Source organism: Erinaceus europaeus, chromosome 19 (assembly GCF_950295315.1).
Source record: "Erinaceus europaeus chromosome 19, mEriEur2.1, whole genome shotgun sequence".
Lineage (NCBI taxonomy): Eukaryota > Metazoa > Chordata > Mammalia > Eulipotyphla > Erinaceidae > Erinaceus > Erinaceus europaeus.
This window is the reverse complement of record NC_080180.1, coordinates 767028-789156: the sequence shown is the minus strand read 5'-3', so window position 1 is coordinate 789156 and position 22129 is coordinate 767028. Positions and strand designations below refer to the sequence as shown.

Sequence of the window (22129 nt, the reverse complement as noted above, 5' to 3'; positions counted from 1 at the left end):
CCTAGCGGGTGTCCCGGCCTGCCCGCCGAGGCGCCACAGCCACTTCCAGCGGCAGCTCCCCTTGTCCGGCCGTCTCACGGCCAGGGAGGCGCTCGGAGCAGTATGTGCTCAGAGAGAATCTCTCCAGAAACCCGCCTTCTGCCCACGGCCTGCGTGTGGGGACACAGCTGCCGGGCTGCTTGTTTTAACTTGAGATATTAGTAGCTCACTGGCGGGGCCGGTGCTGGAGCACCTGGTTGAGCGCACATGTTACAAGGCGCAAGGGCCCTGGTTTGAGTCCTTGGTCCCCACCTGCAGAGGGAAAGCTTTGCAAATGGTGAAGCAGGGCTGCAGGCGTCTCTGTCTTTCTCCCTCTCTATCACCCCCATCCCTCTCGATTTCTGGCTGTCTCTATCCAGTAAATAAATAAAGATTAAAAAAAAAAAGACTATTCTACCCCACCAATGTGTCCTGGAGCTCCGCTTCCCCAGAGACCCACCCTACTAGGGAAAGAGAGAGGCAGACTGGGAGTATGGACCGACCAGTCAACGCCCATGTTCAGCGGGGAAGCAATTACAGAAGCCAGACCTTCTACCTTCTGTAACCCTCAATGACCCTGGGTCCATGCTCCCAGAGGGATAGAGAATGGGAAAGCTGTCAGGGGAGGGGGTGGGATATGGAGATCAGGTGGTGGGAATTGTGTGGAACTGTACCCCTCTTATCCTATGGTTTTGTTAATATCTCCTTTCTTAAATAAATAAAAAAAAGAATATTCTTAAAAACAACAATAAAAGGGTTCACTGTCTGGGTTTCTGTTTAGGCCTTTCCGGACAGCCACGCTGGCCGCAAGACCAGCCATGCAAGGCCCTCTTGCTATGAGGTAACAAGGGCAGGCTGACAGCAGGCTGTGTCATTGGGACTAGCAGCCGTCTACTGCTTCTCAGTTTTGGTAAATAGTATTTCTGTCGAGATTCCACTAGAGTAGAAAGAGGAAAAAAGAAAATATTTTCATATGTGTAAAACATACTCTATTTAATAAAGTATATGCATAAAACTATATATCAGGTAAGAAGCAAAATCAAACAGGAACGGCATGATATTCCTGGTCAATCAGAGTTCCCACGTATGAAAACAACAAATGAAAACGTCTTTTGCCGTTTACAAAACCAACACACCGTACGGCTTCGACAGACTGGAGAGGACGGGAAGGATCTCGCGACCCTGTTCTGAGGAGTCTGCGCATTTATAAAAATTGAAGGCCTAGTTTTGCGAACAGCTTGGAGCCGTAGGAGCCACTGTCTCCGACTGAAAGGCACAGATGACATCACGGTGGAGAGCACGCCAGCACGGACTCTCCGCTTGCTCTCAGCAGGCAGGCAGCACAAGCACAAGCGGTAGTGGGCATGGAGGCCTCCCACCTGGTGCCGCCGCTTCCCGCAGCCAGCTACCGCAGCGCTCGGAACACAGACACAGAGAAAACTCCCTTTCACTTGAGCTGTTCTCAAGTTTCAGCTGCTCACCTGCCTTTTTGTTTCTTAAAAATAAAACGAGTTTCCCCATAACCACAGTTTCCGAGAATCAAAGGCTGGAAAGAAACGTGAAAATCAGGCCCCGCTCTCCCAGCCCCGACACTGGAAACCAGAGTGCAGGGAGCGCTTCTGACAGCCACGCCAGTGCACGGAACTCCCGTCTCCTCCAGCACAGGGACTCGAACTCTCTGGGCCAGGCGGAGGCAGAGGCAGACCTTCGTCTGAGGTTTTTGTTTTTGTGGTTTTCGAAACAACACACAAAAGCGCCTCCCTCCTGCCAAGGAGCCTCTCCTGCACTGGGACTCTGCGCTGCGAGCCTGGGAGAGCCGGCCGACCGAGCTCCTGACAGCGTGGAGACCCACCCGTGAGCAGCATCCCACGCAGGACCCTCGAGCTCTGGCTGAGATCTCGACGCTCATCTCCTGTGGACGCCACTGGCTCTTCTGCCCCAGAGCTGCGAGGGCCGATGGTCGACGCCCAGCCTCCTCTCCCTGTTCCAGAAAAGCGCTACCAGAGTTTCTACCAGCGGGAGGCGCTCTTCCCCCGGAATCGAAAGCATTTCGGAAGGAGGTTGGAGCCGGCTCCTCAAAGGACGGGCCTCCGGGTGGCGGGCCACCTGGCGCAGCTGCCTCCCTCCGGCCCTCAGGACTCCAGCAGGGCGTGCCACCGGCAGACTTGCTGTCCCTTCGACTCCTTCATCTCCACCCAGTGGCTGAGCTCTTCTTCTCCAGAGCTGTTGAGACCCAGCGAGACCCAGCCAATCATCTCCTTCCTCTTCAGGCTGCGCCTGTGGTACACCGACAGGATGAGCGTCACGTCCGAGAGCTGGAACAGGGCCACTTGGAAGACAAAGGTCTCCCTGTACACGGGGTTTGGCTGCCCGCGGCGCAGGGACGTCTTGCACCTGGACATCTCTTGCCCCATGGAGTTCAGGAGCGTCAGCTTGACGTAGGTGTCTGCAGAGAGAAAGGACAGCACGCCGAGCGTCAGCGGGGACAGGCCGGAGCCTCTCTGCTGCCACGCGTGCAGAGGACAGCGGGTCTGTCCCGGAAAGGGATATGGTGTATACCGTGCCGAATGGAAAACCAAGGAATTCCATTCTGAGGAGGGTGTTCACAGACTGTGACAAGGACAAGGGCAATCTGGGGGCGGGGGAGCGGATCCACCTGGCCGTGTGCTCAGGGCGGCTGGGATCTGGAGGTATACCACAGTCCTTCCCCCACACCCACCGCCCTCTGTGCCCCCCTCAGCTCCACTGAGCAGGACGTCATAGCAGTAATAGACACTTAGCAAGCTCAGGTAGCCACAACACCAGCAAGCATTCCACTGTGTTTCCAGAGAATAGGAACCAACAGACAGTGATGAGGCCGATGGGGGGGGGGGGGAGGGACACGAGAATGCAAGGTGACATGGAAACAGCTTAGGATGGAAGGTCGAAAAGTCTCTGCATGGATGTGGTTTCAGATCTGCTCCACAAGCATCCAAGAGCCAAATGAAGCCAAGTGCACGCAGGGCTCGGAGTTTAGCGAATCAAGTCCGACTTTCTCCGGGTTTCATGCAAAAATACATTTAACGTGCTCTTTGCAGAGTTGGAATAAATCACAGAGGATTCTTTTGGGGCACAATTTAGTGAGAAGTCGTAAGTATGGTATGTTCAGTGTTTTATGAATCGTAAAGGGATCGGTGTGATGCTTAGTGTGAGAAGGGGAACGCGACTGTCCTGGTTGTCTCCTCGGGGGAGAGACACGTTCTCCTCAAACGACTGTGCTCTCAGTCCTTTGGCCTCATGCAAATGACCTTCAGCGTGTCGCTCCATCCTGTGTGTCACAGCAGAGCTCCAATCCGTCTTAGTGAACATCGCTGTGTGCTCAGGAAATAGCTACGTCTGCTCTATGAGTCAAATGCAATGAAGGGAAAGTGAGAGCTTTCATTTCAGATGTTTGGCTTGTTTTGTGAATACTTGGGACACCACCATCCATAATCAGAGATAGATTCTCGGTCATTTGTAGTCAAAGTGCCACAGAGAACAGATGCACATTCTTTAGAAACCAACATGGTGGGCAGCTTCACCGCTGGCACGTTTTAGGGGATTTTGTTTTTGCATGAAAAGACAACATCCAATTAGCCTCTATAGAAACTCACCTCGGATTATATAAACCTGTCCACCTATCAAGTGTTTTAGACAACAGAACAGTCCGTCTGACAACAGGGGGTGGAAAGCAGTAAAAGAAACAATGACCAGATGTCAATTTTGGGGTGAAAAAGGGTCACAGGTCAGAATTAAAGAAGGAACACTGTTCAGGGGAGTGGGAGGACATCTTAATTTGGGGTGGGGGTGCAACAGGGTCGCTGGGTAAGTCTCACGCAGTGAGCGATTTTAAGCTCGCTGTGTGAACTTAAAGAGAACTGTTTTCAGGGGGCCATCGGGCTAAAGCACATTGAACACAGGGTCACACACATTCTCCGGCTACCAGGGAGCGAGCAGGAGTCCTGACGGAGTCCTGGTCTAGTGCCGAGTTCTGCTCGACCATGGAATACTCAGTACATCAGTGGCTTCATCTGTCCCACTGCCGTCTACAAAATCAAGGTTTGCAGAAGTAAAATGGGCTATCAAGACCATCAAGCAACCTTGTTTCTCTGGTTCAAAGCTGGATGATCTGGCCAGTCCCACACTTGGATTATTTGAAGGCTCACAATCTTACAGAACATATGCAGCACGGAGAAGCCGGAAAGCTGTCAAATCCTACTTTGTGAACGTGCCACTAAAATGGGACTAAAATGTTTGTGTCGACGAACCCTCAGGTACTAGCCACCCGCTGGCACCGTCAACCCCTCTGGGGAAGGTCCTGTTCTAATGGCGTGGAAATCGCTCTGAGCCGTGAGGGCCAAGCTCCCTCCACCTGTCTGTCCTCGGCCATGCCCAGGCTGCCCGTCACTCAACAGTTGCCCCGTGTGAGCAGAGTGGGGGGGGGCAGGGCCGAAAGGGAAACCACCGTATTCTCCTCATTTTCAGCAGGCCTGTGTGAAGTCCTCTGCGTACAGCCACCCTGCCCCTCTGAGCTTGAGTGGAGGCGACCCAGCCACGCCTGCAGCCTGTTTCTCTGCATTGCTTCTGCTGCCTCCCTCTGCACCCCCCTTCTGGAAGGAGAGAGTGGACATGGATCTACCTGCCCCTCATTCATGCGATGCATCTGATCTGCATCTCACGGTTACCCTGGGACAGACATGACCTTCCTACGACAAATGGGCCACCAGGCTTCGGGCTGCAGGGTCACTTTTTCAAGGTCAGACATAGGAACAGAATTCCGACCTCTTGACTTCCAGTTCTGGGACACAGACATTCCGTGAGGTAAGAAGTTAGGTTTCCAGCCCCACTTCTGGAAAAACCAGGCTATCTCATGTCCTTGGCTGCAAGGGGATTCTCTGGACATTGAGCGGTAAGGCTGACTCTAGGCTGGAGCTGCCCCCTTCAGCTGGAGGCTCACAGCAAAGACAGGAGAAGTCTCTGAGCAGACTTAAGGTGTCCGCCATGACGTGCGGTCTCCTTCACATCTTTGTTTCATTTTAGGGAAGTTCAAGCACCTGCCACCGCTTTCCAGCTCTCTGTCTCACAGCATCAAGGGCGCCTCCCGCTGCCCTCCCAGGTCCTCCTGACCCAGCTGGGGGAGGGGCAGAGGCCCACAGCCAGGGTGGAGGCCAGCCTCCCCACAGCAGGGACCTGGCGGGCTCTGCTCCACCACCTGGGAAAGGAATTCACTCCCCACTTACGACAAGACTGCCGAAGGGGTCAGATGGTGGCACGCCAGGTTAAGGCACATAGTGCAAAGTGCAAGGACTGGCACAAGGATCCCAGTTCGAGCCCCTGGCTCCCCACCTGTGTGGGGGGGAGGTTGCTTCACAAGCGGTGAAGCAGGTCTGCAGGTATCTGTCTCTCTTTCTCTATCAATTTCCCTCCGTCGTATCCAAAATATCGGGAAAAAAAAAAAAGGCCACCAGGAGCAGTGGATTAGTGCAGGAGTAGTGCAGGCACCAAGTCGTAGTGGTAACCCTGAAGGCAAAAAAGAAAGAAAAATGACTGAGACCGCAGGCAGCAGTGGCTTCTCAGAGGAGGACGGTGTGAAAGAAAGACACCTGAGCCCCTCGTCCCTCGTCAGGGGAGGAAGGAAGGACCAGTGGAGAAGCTTCCAGACTGGCCCCAGCCACTGTGCGCACAGGACACTTGGGTCTGCTTGGCCCTACTCGTGCTTGAACAGTCAGTGCCCCGACCTGACAGAGACACAGGTCCCGCTGGCACTGGGGACAGTGGCTGGTAGAGGTCACTCACTGGGCAGATACACGGAAAGTGCAAGTCTTGTGGCCTCAGCTCTAAGACACTGGGTGTCCGACTGTCCTGCTTCCCAAATGCGGCAGAGCAGAGACCACGGGACTGAGCTGGGGTGCCCGCTCCTTCTCAACGATTAAGGCTGCATGGTGAGATGGGGGCCCTGCCACCCAGACCCCCGCCCGTGCACCGGCCAGGCTAGAGAGCCGGCTTCCACTCACTGGGTGGTCTGTTGGCCGCCAAGTTTTTGAAGTGGCTTCCTTTGATCACTTCCGCCGACAGCCTCCCCGTGGTGGCGTTGTACAGCAGCCCGACCAGGATCTCTGGGACCGCGCCACGCTCCAGGGACTGGCAGGACGACGTGCTCCCGCTGCAGGACGCCTCTGACACGCTCACCTGAGAGTCGCAGCCCTGCAAGCCAAGGGGCGAGAATAGAGTGTGTGTGTGTGGGGGGGAGGCTGCCGGAGTCAGGCAGGGGTGGCAGGGGCGGCAGGGGCGGCACAGGCGGCAGGGCCCAGGTCCCGGACGGCTGGAGATGCTGGCTCAGCGCTTGAGCCCTGGGCCTCTTTGTCACCCAGCAGCTGAGGACGTGACAGAGAGATGGCTTCCTTTTTATTTTTTAATTTATTTATTCCCTTTTGTTGCCCTTTTTTATTGTTGTAGTTATTATTGTTCTTGTTATTGATGTTGTCGTTGTTGGATAGGACAGAGAGAAATGGAGAGAGGAGGGGAAGACAGAGAGAGGGAGAGAAAGACAGACACCTGCAGACCTGCTTCACCGCCTGTGAAGCGACTCCCCTGCAGGTGGGGAGCGGGAGGCTCGAACCTGGGTCCTTATGCCGGTCCTTGCACTTTGTGCCACGTGCGCTTGACCCGCTGCGCCACCGCCCAACTCCTGAGAGGTGGCTTCCTGACCGCTGTCTGTTCGGTGCAAATCGGAGAAGGCACGCCTCTCAGCTCACAGGCATTAGTGCGCTATTTTCAGACTGTGAAATAACATGTTGTTTAGAGACTGACCAACCTTAAGAGGTTGACAAGAGATTTAGACTCAGGGGCTAGGGGACAGCACAGTGGCTCTGCAAAAGACTCTCTTGTCTGAGGCTCTGAGGTCCCAGGTTCAATCCCCAGCACCACCATCAGCCAGCAGGGTTCTGGGGAAAATAATAATAATAGTAATAATAATAATAGGAGGAGGAAGAAGACTGGGAAGATAGCACAGTGGTTCTGCAAAAGATGAGAGACAAGCAAGCTGTCTGAAAGAACCAGAGAGGAAACTACTTTCCACATGAAAAATAAACTGAATTATATCACCAACAAGGGTGCCGGCAGGGCTCATCCGGGAGGGTGCCTGCTTTGCTGTCCCTTGACCCCGGTTTGAGCCCTGCCTCCACCACCTTAGGGGATGTTTCAGTGTTGTGATCTCTCTCTCTCTCTCCTTCTTCTCGAATTTCTTTCATCCCTATAAGATGAAAAAAATAAGAAAAAAGAAACTTTATTTAAAAAAAAATCTGTCTAATCTGAAAAAAAGAAGAAAAAGGAGGAGGAGGAGGGAGAAGACAGAAAAGTGCAAAAAAATAGAGCACTGTCCCCTCAGCGTCAGGGGACAACTTCCCATGGTCTAACTCACATGGTAATGGGCCCTTTCAGGACCAAAAGGGATACTGTTTTTCTTTCTGTTTCAGAAGGTTGGTGTGTCTTCTCGACCAGCTTCTGCTGTGCAAGACACTAACAGACAGCGCTTGGCTCCCCGCAGCGTGTGAGCTCCGGGAAGGCACTTTGTACCAGAGCGTCTTCCTCATCAAAAACACCTCCCTTACGTCACAGGGACAGCCCCTAGGCGGGCTCAAGTCCTGAAGCCACACAGGGTGTCACCACGTGGGTCAGCTCCGGAGCTGCGGCCTCTCTGTCTTTCTACAGAAATGAAAACGTCCCCACACCCACACTATCTCATCGCAACTGGAAATGCACTGTGGGCACCATGAGGTCATGCGCGCGCAGACCTCTCTCACCAAAGAAGAAGAAAGAAGCCCCTCTGTGAGCGTATATACACAATGTTAGGGCCGGGCGGTGGCGCAGCCAGCAGAGCGCACATCCACACACACGTCGGCCACGGGTCACGTTCCTGTCCCTACCTACAGGGGAAGCTCCACGGGCAATGGAAGAGAGCTGCAGGTGTCTCCTGGTCCCCACCAACCTGTCACTCACCCGCTCTCAAAACAGAAAGAAAAGAAAAAAGGTTCAACCACCAAGCTGCAGGCGCTACCATGACGCCACCCTGATCTCCCTGGGCAGACGCCCTCACCAGTGTGCCCTGGAGCCTCTTCTCCCCAGAGCCCTGCCCCACTAGGGACAGACAGACACAGGCTGGGGGTTTGGATCCACCTGCCAACACCCATGTCCAGCAGAGAAGCAATGACAGAAGCCAGAACTCCCACCTTCTGCTCCCCATAAAGACCCAGGGTCCCTGCTCCCAGAGAGAACAGGATAAGGAAGCTTCCAATGGAGGGCAGGGGACAGGGAACTCTGGTAGTGGGAACTGTGTGGAATTGTATCCCTGTTATCTTACCATCTTCTTCATCATTATTAAATTACTAATAAATTTTTTAAAAAAGAAATTAACTTAAAGGAAAGGAGAGAGAGGGCCGCTGGGAGCAGTGGCACTGTGCAGGCGCCGAGCGCCAAGCAGAGCAGGAAGCAGACTCTGATGCCCACTGGCAGTGTGACCGGGCCTGGGGCCCAGCAACGCCCTTCCCCAGTCTTGGAGGAGGTGGGCTTCGCTCGGACCTGCTGACGTCCAGAGACACCACCTGCCAGGGCTTCTTCACTTTGCTTGTGGAATGAGGAAACAGGCGGTCGAGTAGGCACAGGTGACTAGAAGCAAGGGAAGTGTACAAAGCACAGGCCAGTGGGTGATACGGCGGCCCCTCCCCTTCCAGCCACTTGTCTCCACACAAGGAGCTATTTCCCAGAACAGCGCGACAGTCAGGACGAGTGTGAGAACACTGAGAAGTCACATTAAGAACCATGGAATAGGGGACCAGGCGGGGGCGCACCTGGTTAAGTGCACACACTACAGTGCACAATGACCCAGGTTCAAGTCCCTGGTCCCCACCTGCAGGGGGAAAGCTTCATAGGTGGTGAGGCAGGGCTGCAGGTGCCTCTCTCTCTCTCCCCTCTCAATTTCTCTCTGTCTCTATCCAATAATCAATAAAGGAATGAAATATTAAAAAGAACTGAAGGATAGCATTCCATTTACCGACACTGGTCTCTTCCCACTGAAATATCCCTCTGTTTTCTATTTTTCTCTCCTATTAAACGGTTCTTGGCACCTTTCCCCAAAATAATAAGTCAGAAACTTAAAATTAAAACGCATTGTCACTTCTACCAGGAAGGACTCAATCTCGTTCTCCGAGCCCAGCTCGCATGTGAGGGCTGAGGGCGACTCGGTTCTAAGAGGTGCTGGAGCCGCCTGCCGAGCAGCCTGGTTCAGGGTGGCAAGGTCCTGCTCTGTCCAGCCGCCAGCTCTGAATCAGGACTCCAGCCGTGGAGCTCGAAGGGTCTTTAAGACTCAAAAACAACCCAGAGACAGCACAGCTTCACTGGAAAACAGAAGTCGAGTCTGAACTTTTTGTATTCACATGTGCTTTAGATGGAAATAGGAAGGGGGGTAGAGAGAGAGAGAGATGCCATAGCACCAAGCTTCCTTCAGTGCAGGGGGGCCAGGCTCACTCCTGGGCTGCAGATGTGGGCGTACTGTCCAGGTGAACGATCTCGCTGGCCCTGTATGACATGTTCAGGAACAAACCCTACATAGAGGTATATCTTGTATTTTCTCGTGATCTAAATGACTGTGATATTTTTAAAATTTATTTTGGATAGAGGCAGAAACCTAGAGAGATGAGGAGATAAGAGAAAGGGACACTGAGAGAGACCTGTAACCTTGCTTCACCACTTATGAAGCTTCCCCCCTGCAGGTGGGGGTCAGGGGCTTGAACCCAGGTCTTTGTGTACCATAAGGTGAGCACTCAGCCAGGTGTGCCAACAGCCAGCCCCCAACTGTGTGCTATTATACAGTAAATGTGATATTTTAATCTCTGTCCACAATAAACAGTGCGGCTCATCTGTGTTATGCAGAGCGCTGCTGGAATTTAGTTAAAATGTGGCAAGCGAGACATACTAGAAGCTGGGAAAAGTAAGGAGACATAGATCCCAAACCCTGAACCTGAGTATGACCCCAGAAACGCTGTGAACATCCCTGGTTAGCAAAGGCTGGAAGGGACAATGAAGCCATATATTGTCTGGGCTTACCACTCAGTGCATTTCTGGGAAGGTCAGGAAGCGTGACCAGGTATCAGCAAAGTGACCACGAGGGCAAGTCACTTCTGCCGGGGCTGCGGAGGCGGTGGGGTGATGCTCTTGATGGGCCACCTACCTTTAACCTGGAAGGGGAGCAGGTGCTCTCAGGAGCTCAGGTGATGTCATCGCCAGTGGCCTAGTAGGTGTCTTTCAGAAGAACAAGTGTGCGAGGTGCTAGGTTAGACTTCGAAGGGTTCAGTAAGAGACAGGGAGTACAGCAGATATGACCTTCCAGGGTGACTGTTGTAGATGAGAGAAAGTTGTGCCTGCCTACCCAGGCTCTAGACACTGTGTAATGACAAGGCCACTAGGTAAACAGTAGCCTGGAAACGTTGTTGGGTCAACCACCAATTTTAAAAATAGTGTATATCAGAAGTGGACCTACCCTAGGACCCTGCAATTCCTCTCCTGGGGATAGATCCTAAGGAACCCAACACACCCATCCAAAAGATCTGTGTACACATATGTTCTTGGCAGCACAATGTGTAATAGCCCAAACCTGGAAGCAACCCAGGTGTCCAACAACAGATGAGTGGCTGAGCAAGTTGTGATCTATATACAAAATGGAAAACTACTCAGCTGTTAAAAATAGTGACTTCATCCTCTTCAGGCCATCTTGGATGGAGCTTGAAGGAATCACGTTAAGTGAGATAAGTCAGAATGAGAAGGATGAGTGTGGGATGATCTCACTGGCAGTCAGAAGTGGAGAAATAAGATCAGAAGGGAAAACACAAAGCAGAACTTGGGCCGGGTTTGGTGTATCGCACCAAGTCCAGGACTCTGGGGGGATTGGGGGAGGGTTCAGGTCCTGGAACGTGATGGCAGAGGAGGACCTAGGTAGGGAAACTGAGAAACGTCACCCATGTACAAACTAATGTATTTTACTGTAGACTGTAAACCACTAATCTCTCCATACAAGAAAAATTAAAAAATAAACGACTCAAATAAAACAGTGCATATCTCATCCATGGACCACAGGCCTTGTGCTCTCCGACGAGATACTCACAGAATGGCTGTAGGAAGGCTCCAGTGTCACCGGCAGTGACATCTTCCCTTGCAGGTTCAACTTTGTTAAATAGAAAATCTTCTCCCCCACAATCTTTTCTTTCTTCATCCGGTGGACCCCGTACAGCCTGAAGCGCACGGCGTAGTTTCCGATCATCTCGGACTCGACGTGGTGGAACTTGAAGGTCTCTGTGAAGACGGGGCAGGGCCCTCTCTGGATGCTGGTCTTTGCTCTCTGCTTCTTGATGGGCAGAAGCACCAGGTGTACCTGCCACAAGCTGCCACCTGTCCTGTTATATGTGGGGACGTCTGTGACGGCTGTGACTGTCACCAGGAGCTTCTGTTCCTGCGAGTCATAGTCAAAAGTCACATCCAGGGTGCCGTACTTAGCTTCTGGTTCGGGACCAAAAGGCTTAGGAAGCTGTGAGCACGAGCCTTGAGCCGACATGTCCTACGAGAAGCAAATTTGAATGTTTCAGCTTCTGGCTCTGTTATTGAGCGTGGCACGTCGGTAAGCACCTGCCCGCTACCCCATGAAGAGGTGAAGACCACCCTGACTCACCGCCACGAGCAAAGTAGCAATGAACAAGTAAAGCGACACTGCTCCTGCTCTGGGGACGGAGCCACTGGAGTGGGAAACGGGACTAAAAGGATCGCGCGCGTGGCTGTGAAGCGAGTCACCGAGACGGTGCACCGGACGGTCACGCCTGAGGCTCAGAAGCCAGTTGTCTTGGTGCCACCGTGTGCCAGAGAGGAGTCCTTTCCTTGCCTGCCCTCTCTCGGGATCTCATTAAAATAAAAGCTTTAGACGCTTTTTGTATTAAGTGTTTGCATAAACTTTTCATAAACACATACTTGGAATTAAATATTCAGCACCATGATTTTGAGGAGGGCGGACAGACACTTTTAAACGGAGAAGGGGAAATACTTCCACGCATCTCCGTTCCTTTTGCAGGAAACTGGTAGATTTCACAGCCAGGGTCGGGAACAAGGCAACTGGCCGTTCAGGGTCAGGGCGCAGACAGACAGCATAAAGGAAGGTCTGGGCCTGTTAAAGCCGTGGCCTCACATGCAATTTGCCCCTGAAATGCCCCTCTATACAAGAAGATGGGCATCTTTCCACCCAAAGCCAATGGAGACCAGGAAACAGGGCTGGTGTGTCTGAGAGTTCACGGCCCCGGGTTCAATTCCCAGAACCACCATCAGCCAGAGCTGTGCAAGACTCTGCCTCCTATCCCCTCTCTCTCTCTCTCTCTCTCTCTCTCGTAAGAATAAGTAAATGTTTTTAAAAGGAAATGAAAGTAAGAGTGAAGACATTAAGGTCTCACACTGCTCATGACACTTTAAACCAGATTTCAGCGACGCTTGTTTCTTAACACTATTATTGCAAGTGGCAGAAAACACTTTTCTAAAGTATGAGAAAGACAGAAATGGTACAGCGGACTGATGAGATGAAGAGATTCCAGAGCCCTTTGCCTGGAATCACGCCATTCCTGCCGGCCCGCCTCTCCGCTGGCCCTCTGGGACCAGGCTCTTCCCTGTCTGCAATCTCTCTGGACTCAGAGCCCGGACCGGCTTGTCGACGCCTGGCTCGGAAGCTGTATCTGAGCACTGCCACTGACTCACCGCCCGCCGGCCTTTCTCAGAAGAACTGGAAGCTCACAGCTGGCCAGGCTCCCCCATCCTGGCCTCCCCATCGCCACCGTCCAATGGAAGCAAAACAATATCTACTCTCAGGAGTCGGGCGGCAGTGCAGCGGGTTAAGCACACGTGGCGCCAAGCACAAGGACGGGCCTAAGGATCCCGGTTCGAGCCCCCGGATCACCACCTGCAGGGGAGTCACTTCCCAGGCGGTGACGCAGGTCTGCAGGTGTCTGTCTTTCTCCCCCCTCTCTGTCTTCTCCTCCTCTCTCCAATTCTCTCTGCCCTATCCAACAACAACAATGATAATAACTATAACAATAAAATAACAAGAGCAATGAAAGGGAAAATAAACAAAATCTTTAAAAAGAAAGAAAGACAGAAAAATATCTACTCTCACCAAGTCACAGACGATCAAACAAGTACTTTCAGACACCGCAAGACTTCGAGAGTATTCCACACCTCCTTTCTGATGCATTTACCTCTGTGCTGGAGAGGAAAACACCGGCTGCCCTGCCCAAGGGTGAGGCCATAGTGCCAGGCTCTCTCTGAGGCGCAGCCTCAGCCCTCATAGTGCCAGGCTCTCTCTGAGGCGCAGCCTCAGCCCTCATAGTGCCAGGCTCTCTCTGAGGCACAGCCTCAGCCCTCATAGTGCCAGGCTCTCTCTGAGGTGCAGCCTCAGCCCTCATAGTGCCAGGCTCTCTCTGAGGTGCAGCCTCAGCCCTCCCGCTCCTGGGAGGGGTAAGTGCTAGGCCAGGTCTTTAACATCTGTGACTTGCACAGCAGGGCGGAGCAACTTTCCACCAAGGAAAAAAATCACGATGAAATGGTTAAAAAAAAATAACACAAAGGGGGCCAGATGGTGCACCTGGTTAAGCGCTCACATTACAGTGCGCAAAGACCCGGGTTCAAACCCCCGGTCCCCACCTGCAGGGGGAAGCTTCACAAGTGGTGGAGCAGGGCTGCAGGTGTCTCTCTGTCTCTCTCCCTCTCTATCTCCCCTTCCGTCTGGATTTCTCTCCGTCTCTATCCAAGAATAGATAAAACTAGATAAAAAAAAAAAAAAAAGACACAAGCAAGAATTCCAAGATAAAAGAGAAGGGTAGACATTACAGAGAGTTTTATGTGACAACTCCAGATGGGAGCAGCTGAAAGGTGGGGGCCAAGCCCGGGGCCCAGGGTCACGTGCGCCGCTGCCCTCCATGGAGCAAGGGGCCAGGACAGCCCCGCGCCTGCTGCGGATGGTGGGTGGGCACATGGCTGGTGCCGAGCCGCCCGCCGCCCACGGCCCGGATGCCCGCCGCTCACCTCGGGGCTCAGCACGGCCGTGCTGTCGCTGAGGACGTCGTCCTCACAGACTTTGTGGTGGAAGCCGTCCGTGTCGGGGCCCGTGCTGCCCTCACTCGGGCACTTGGTGGAGGAGTGCGGGGGGCTGTTGCCGGAGTGGGAGAAGTCGTATTTGCTGTCCCCGACCTCAGACGGCGTGCAGGACAGGTGTGGCGAGCCGCTGTCGTCCTGGTAGGGTGGGGGCTGCAGCTCGTCCAGCGGGGGCGTCCTGCTCACCCTCTGCACGCAGCTCCCTGGAGGACGGAGAGGCGGTCACTCGGGGCCAGGCCGGCCGACGGCAGTGCCAGGAGGCCCCACGCCGCCCCACAGGGCCTGAGTTCCTCCCACCCCGGCAGGTGCAGTGAGGGCAACCAGCTCTGCAGGCACAGGGGGCAGGCGTGTCCTGCAAACAGGCCGTCTGTCCGTCCACACGTGCGGTCACCCATTCTTTCTGGAAGCCAGCTGAGCCGTGAGGGCCTCACCAGCTCGTGCCAACCCGGGTAGGTGGCCTCCCTGGCCAAAGCAGTGAATCGGGGTGGGCAAAACGAACAAGAGTTGGTTTCTTTCTTTCTTTTAAAAAATACTTACTTACTTATTCCCTTTCGTTGTCCTTGTTGTTTTCTTGTTGTTGTTGGACAGGACAGAGAGAAATAGAGAAAGGAGGGGAAGACAGAGAGGGGGGCAGAGAAAGACAGACACCTGCAGACCTGCTTCACCGCCTGGATCCTGATGCTGGTCCTTGCGCTTGGCGCCACATGCGCTTAACCCGCCGCACAACCGCCCGACTCCCTCTTTCCTTCCTTCCCCCTCCCTCCCTCCCTCCCTCCCTCCCTTCCTTCCTTTCTTGCCTCCAGGGTGATGATCACTGGGGCTCAGTGCACTATGGATCCACCACTCCTGTGGCTATTTTTTCTTTTTTTGGATAGGACAGAGAGAGAAATGGAGAGAGGAGGGGGAGACAGAGAAGGGGAAAGAAAGACAGACACCTGCAGACCTGCTTCACCGCCTGTGAAGCTTCCCCTCTGCAAGTAGGGAGCCAGGGGCTCGAACCCAGATCCTTAACCGGGTCCTTGCACTTTGCATTATGTGCACTTAACCAGGTGCACCACTAGCCGGCCCCCAAGACCCGGTTTCTTCAGAAACTCAGACGAACGTGAGCCTGCCTCCAGCTACCCCGTGAGAGCCACGGGCCCACGTCAGCACCCAGCCCGTCCCTGCTCGGCTCGGCCACACGGTGCTGCCGCCCACGGCCTACGGCGGCGTCCCCCTCCCAGAAGACCAGGCAGCGGCTCCATGGTGACCTTCGAGTTGTGTTTCCTTCCCAAAGAATGACTCCCGAGTTGCTACCTTCACGCGTCATCTCAACAATGAGACTCGCGTAGAAGCCCGTCACCGGGACGGGGGTGGGGTGAGGTGGGGAGCAGAGTCCTGTCTCCCATTCCCAGTGGCCTGGGCTGGGCGGCCGCAGTCAGAGAACACAAGGCCGGGAAGTTTTAGTGCCAGCGCACGCCGAGTGACACCCACTTCTCTTCCCCATAAAGGAACAAGTTGATGGGCCTCACGGGGGCATGAGGGGGGCTGGGCGGCGGTGCGCTCCGTTGAGTCTAAACATTACGTGTGCAAGGACACGGGTTCGAGCCCCCGCTCCTCACCTGCAGCAGGGAATGTTTCAAGCATGGTGAAGCAGGGTCTCTCTTGCTCTCTCCCTCCCTGTCTTCCCCTCTCAGTTTCTGTCTATCCTATCAAATGCAACAGAAAGAAAAAAAAATGTCTGGGAGCAGTGGATTTGCAGTACAGCCATAACCCTGGTGGCAAAAAATAAAATAAAATAAAAAAATCTTTTAAAAAAGTCCACACATAGTATCCTGACATGGTATTCGAACACTGCCTCCCTTTTCCTCTTATTTTTTTTCTAACATTGCATTTTAGCACTTAAAAAAATATTTATTTATCTATTTATTTCCTTTTTGTTGCCCTTGTTTTTTTTTTATTGTTGTTGTAGCTATTGTTATTGTTGTCGTCGTTGTTGGACAGGACAGAGAGAAATGGAGAGAGGAGGGGAAGACAGAGATGGGGAGAGAAAGACAGACACCTGCAGACCTGCTTCACTGCCTGTGAAGTGACCCCCCTGCGGGTGGGGAGCCGGGGGCTCGAACCGGGATCCTTACGTTGGTCCTTGCACTTTGCGCCACGGACGCTTAACCCACTGCGCCACAGCCCAACTCCCATTTTAGCACTTTTTTATGGTGATCACTGTCATTTTAACACAGTCATAATTCATTTGTTTATTTATTTATTTTTTTTGTCCAAATGGGAGTTTATTGGTGCTTACAGCTGAAACACCAGGAGGAGGGTGCTGAGCTCAGGTCTGAGTGGGTGACGGCGTCAGACGAGCCCTTGAGGCAGCTGTGCTGTCTCCCTCTTCACACTCTGCTTCCTTTTTGTTGTTTTTCCCCCCTTTATCGGGGGATTAATGTTTTACAGTCGACAGCAAATACACTAGTTTGTACATGCATAACATCTCTCAGTTTTCCACGCCACAAACAACACAACCCCCACTAGGTCCTCTGTCGTCCTGTTCCAGGACCTGTACTCCCCCCCACCCCCTTTTCCTCTTAAGGGCCTGTGAAGCCCCTTTCACACAATGGGCCTCGGTTATTCTGACAAAGCCTTCTGTTCTGCCTGAGACAGAAAACACTTTACCTGGGAACTACAAAGCTCATCTTAGAACTCTCACCGAGGCTGGCTCAAAAGAGAAGCGTCAACCTGCATGGCCTTAGCACAGATCTTCACTGTGCTCAGAAGTCCTGGCTCTGCAGCAGAATATCTCTCCTCTTGAGCAGAGCAGAACAGGCCCAGTTTAAGAGACAGGAGGTCACTGAACTGACGCTGGCGGAGCTGCAGGAGGGTCAGCAGATGCACTGCCAGGAGCAGCCAGTGAAAACAGCACCCGAGTGGCCCGGGAGGTGGCGCAGTGGATAAAGCACTGGACTCTCAGGCATGACGTCCTAAGTTTAAATCCAGCAGCACATGTACCAGAGTGATGTCTGGTTCTTTCTCTCTCTTATCTGTCCAATTAATAAATCAGAAAGATAAATAGATAAAAAGAAGTAAAGAAAATAATAGCACCCCAGATTTCAGAGAGGAGAGTCCAAATTGTTTTCCTGGCAACAAACAGATCAACTCAGTCACCTGCCCCATGTCCTGGGGCCTTCCCCGTTCCCTGGTTGGAGGCTTGGCAGCTACTTTGTAACCATGAGGTAAGGAGCTGAGAAAGGGAGCTGGTGAGGAAGACAGAGATATGAGGGATAGTCAGGTGTCAGGACACCACTAGTGGCCTCGCCTCTGGCATGTCTGAGACAAGTCCAGGCTGTCAACCCAGACTCAGTCACTGAGAGTGGATCTTCCAAACACACTTTGTGCTGACAGTCGCCACGCCATCGAGCCCCCGCCTTCCCCTCCTGACCAATCAGCTGGATGGCAACACCGCTGGAATCTCCACTAACGTGACACCCCGCAGAGCCTGGTGAATGGAGTCACCCCGGCTGCCTGCTTCTTTCCTTCGCTGTTACTCTGCGGAAGGGGGGTGTCTCCCTGAGGCCTCCCAGCACAGCACCCCGTGGGCCTCGTGCCACAACTGACGTCTTTCAGCACCTGATGGCACTGAGCTGGGAGGCTGGGGCTCAGGCCGCTGGGCTCCCCCTTCAGGCACCAGCGCAGCCCCACTCGGAGCACCCGCAGACAGCCAGGATGCGCATGCGTTCCAGGGTCTCTCCGCTGCAGGTCTGGGGTGCCGGGCTAGCGTGAGGGTGTTTCTTCCCGGGCATGTGATTTCTGGGTTGGAGAGAACTCGACCGGAGCCAGACTGGGCTGCTGCTTACTCAGCGATGCAGGAGAGAGACCAGGAACTCGAGGCAGAGCGGGAACGCAATGTGTCTTTATTGATCAGAGACAACGCTTTTATATATTTTGAACCAGAAGTGGCAAGTCGGAAAAGGAAACGGCTAGGAAAGGGGGCGGAGAAAAGGAAAGAGTGGGAAGGTAGAACGCTTCCATTGCAACTGTTGCGAAGGTTTTAACGGGTAGGATTAATTAATACCCTGCAGGCAGGGTGGGTCTCAGGCAAAACAATGACTGTGTAAGTAGACCATAGTATCAGCGGGAGCTTCCCTTCTCCAACACTGCACAATAAACTCTTCTTAAAATTCATTTTGTTTTAATGAGAGAGAGAGAGAGAGAGAGAGAGAGAGCCCTGCTCAGTTCTGGCTGGTGGCGGTGCAGGGAACTGAACTTAAGACCAAGAGGGTCTTTCTGCAGAAGCACTGTGCTGTCTCCGCTCCTGCTCTCACATCACACACGCTGTCTTCCTCCGTCTCTGTAGATGCCAGTCTGTGTCTTCTGCCTTTTTGGTTCTCGAGATTCCACTTGCTTCTCCCCCTTGTGCTGCAGCCTAGAATCCACCCTGAGACAAACCACGGGGTCAGGTGGCACTGGCTCCTCCCGGTGTCCCCTCTGGTGGGCCATGAGCCTGCCCCCTCTGCCCTCTGTCTGACTCAAGCCAGCTGTCCCTTGTATGCTTTTCCTACGGTGTTAGAATTAGTTAAGGCAGGAAAGAGTCCTATCACACTATTTAAACTCCTCTGTGGGTTAAAGTGGATATGCTAAGTATTTTAATTTTAAACAAACTGGAAGTAAATTAGATCATGTATTCTTAATTGGGACAGTGATACACACAAAAGGTCTATAATGAACTAAAAACTTGGTATTTTGTGGTCTGCCAAAACTTAGCCTTACCTAACCAACTCTTTACCCGTACAGTGTCTCTCCCATTGTTACAGAGAAATTAAGTTAATGTCGTCTCTGTGGAGATACAACAATGAAAGAAAAGGCTGGGAAGTAGATCTAGTTTGACAAGCCATTCTGCTAAGGCTAAAAAAACCCAGTGATTAAAAACGCCATCCCCTGGAGCCTGACGTGTTCGTGCATGTGCCAGACTCTCACAGAGGAAGGCAGTGGGCCTCTGGCAGCCTAGTGGTTAGGACACGTGCTCTGAGCACAGGTTACGGGCCTGCTGCCAGTCCTCGTGTCCTTCAAGGTGCACTGGCCAGTCGCACGGGGCTCCCGCTCCTGAGTCTGTGCCCACACAGCCCATGAGGGAGCTCCACTAGGCAGTCGCACCAAATGCATCTATTAGACACAATTTCATTTTTCATATTTGCAAAGAGCCACTGCTTTGATTTCATGATCCTTTTTAAAAATTCTTTTTATATTTATTATTTTCCCTTTTGTTGCCCTTGTTGTTTTTTTATTGATGTTGTATTTATTAACAAAAAATTAAAAGGGGTTGGGGTGGAGACGATGGGGCACCTGGTCAAGTGCACGTGTTAGCATGAGCAAGGACCCGGGTGCAAGCCCCTGGCCTCAGTACCTGGGCAGACTGCTCCTAACTCCACCCCTGCAGTGAGTCGCCATGTGACTTGATCGCAGATGCCCTCACCCCGCATCTGTAGACCAGGAATTGTGGGAGCACCGGTCCTCAGAGATTTTTTTAAATATGTATTTCATTTATCTATTATTGGCTAGAGACAGAGAGAGAAGCTCAGGTGTGAGATAGAGAGGGAAGGAGACAGAGAGACACCTCTCGTGAAGCTTTCCCACTGCAGGTGGGGAGTGTGATGTGTGCACTTAGCCAGGTGTGCTACCGCCCGGCCTCACCCTCAGAGATTCTGAGGGCTGACTGAGGCACGGTTTTCCGTGCTTAGTGCAGAGATCCAAGGGAGTAGGAAGCACTGCTTCTGTGGCGGCTTCTAGACTAGCACAGTGATCCCACAAGTCAGGCTAGACTCAGAAGGGATAAATTAATCACCCCAAAATTGACAACTCACTAGCATTTTTTATTGCCGCCAGTATTTTTTTTTTTTTTTTTGCTGGGCTCGGTGCCAGCATGATGACACCACTCTCCTGGCAGGCATTTTTCTTGCTTCCTTTGTTTTCTAACTTCTTTTTTAAAGCTAGAACAGATAGAAATTGAGGGAGGATGGGAGATAGAGAGGGAAAGAGAGACATCTGCAGACCCGCTTCACGCATGAAGAGGACCCCCGCAGGTGGGGAGCGGGGCTCAAAGCCTGGTCCTCGTGCGTGGCGATGTGTATGCTGAACCAGGTGCGCCGCCGCCCGGCCCTCCAAACACTGACAACTCTTAACGCAGTGTTCTTGAGGAAAACAACAGGCACACCCAGTTGAGCGCACATGTTACAGTGCGCATGGACCCGGGTTCAAGCCCCCGGTCCCCACCTGCAGGGGGAAGGCTTCACGGGCAGTGAAGCAGGGCTGCAGGGGTCTCTCTGTCTCTCTCCCTCTCTATCTCCCCCTTCCCTCTTGATTTCTGGCTGTCTCTATTCAATAAATAAATAAAGATCATAAGAAAAAGAAAAACACCAACAGGACTACTAACTGTTTTCAGATGAATTTTGTAGGAATTCTTTTTGTTAAACAATACAAAGTACCTTATCACCTGACTTCAGCTTCATACGAGGCCACAAGGAGTAGTGTGATGGCATCTTTCCTTCTCTCTCCCTCTGTCTCTCTCACCCTCTATCTAGAGGAAAGGAAAAAGGCCCTCTGGGAGCAGTGACTAACACAGGTACTGAGCCCCAGTGATAACCCTGGTAACACAAATAAATAGAGGTTATTTCTTTTTTTTAGAAAAATGTATATTTATTTATTCCCTTTTGTTGCCCTTGTTGTTTTATTGTTGTGGTTATTGTTGTTGTTATTGATGTCATTGTTGGATAGGACAGAGAGAAATGGAGAGAGGAGGGGAAGACAGAGAGAGGGAGAGAAAGACAGACACCTGCAGACCTGCTTCACCGCCTGTGAAGCGACTCCCCTGCAGGTGGGGAGCCGGGGCTCGAACCGGGATCCTGACGCCGGTCCCTGCGCTTTGCGCCATCTGCGCTTCACCCGCTGCGCAGCCACCCAGCTCCCAATAAAGAGGCATTTCATCAGTCAAACAGCAGGTTGTAGAACAACCGTCTACATAAGAGTCACACGGCAAGATGCTCCGTGTGTCTGCACTGGCCTCTAAAGCCATGGCTCCCACGTTGGCTCTGCCTGCTGACACTCTGACACTGGTGTGCCATTACTGACCCTGTGACAGCAAGTGCCAGAGAGAGAGCAGAGAGGTCTGCACCAAAGCCGCATCCGAGCCCTCGTGCCGGAGGACTGAGCTCCCGGGGAGCCGCACATCTGTCACTCAGGCTGCATCACAGACAGGTGACCTCAAAGCGCGGGTGTCTAGTCTTCCCGTCTCCCAGGACCTGAGGACACCCGTCAGCTGACACCTCCGACCTCTCTTCCTCAGTAAGTGAAGATAAGAGTTAATGCTGGAAGCTGGGCGGTAGCACAGCGGGTTAAGCGCAGGTGGAGCAAGGATCCTGGTTCGAGCCCTGGCTCCCCACCTGCAGGGGAGTCGCTTCACGGGCGGTGAAGCAGGTCCACAGGTGTCTGTCTTTTTCTCCCCCTCTCTGTCTTCCCCTCCTCTCTCCATTTCTCTCTGTCCTATCCAACAACAATGACAGCTATGACAACAATAACAACTACAACAAGGGCAACAAAATGGGGAAAAATGGCCTCCAGGAGCAGTGGATTGGTAGTGCAGGCGCCGAGCCCAGCGATAACCCTGGAGGCGAACACAAAAACAAAAAAGGGGTCAGTGGTACTGCGCTAAGCGGGCGTGTGGTGTTTCCAGCTGCACATGTCTCCCACTAATGGCGACAACAGTAGTTTTCTTTCTGTGTCGGAGTGTTCAAGTTCACCATCACTTGCCTTGTTCTATGTGTCAAATCAGCAAACAAAGTTTTGTAAGTACTACATACACCAAAATGCTGTGATTCATGCTCTAAGACATGCCAAAATTTAATTCTGATTAGTAAGGGTAATCCACTCTGTGTAAGGTTTGCTGAGCTTATGT

The 22129-nt window shown here is 52.7% G+C and overlaps 1 protein-coding gene across 3 annotated transcripts in view; it reads right to left on the bottom strand.

Annotated features, from left to right (window-relative positions):
• Positions 1-994: 994 nt before the first annotated feature.
• SYT14 (synaptotagmin 14) overlaps positions 995-22129 on the bottom strand; it is a 73735-nt gene continuing 52600 nt past the window's right edge. The window contains exons 5-9 of one of the 3 annotated variants that reach the window (XM_060178338.1): positions 14140-14411; positions 11192-11641; positions 6051-6240; positions 3651-3707; positions 995-2464 (exon numbers count right to left, since the gene is read on the bottom strand). In XM_060178338.1, coding sequence (XP_060034321.1) covers positions 2151-2464; positions 3651-3707; positions 6051-6240; positions 11192-11641; positions 14140-14411 — 1283 coding nt within the window. In that variant the 3' untranslated portion in view covers positions 995-2150. Of the gene's footprint in view, positions 2465-2485; positions 3399-3650; positions 3708-6050; positions 6241-11191; positions 11642-14139; positions 14412-22129 lie in introns of those variants that run through there. The other 2 variants (XM_060178339.1, XM_060178340.1) reach the window with 2 other exon arrangements.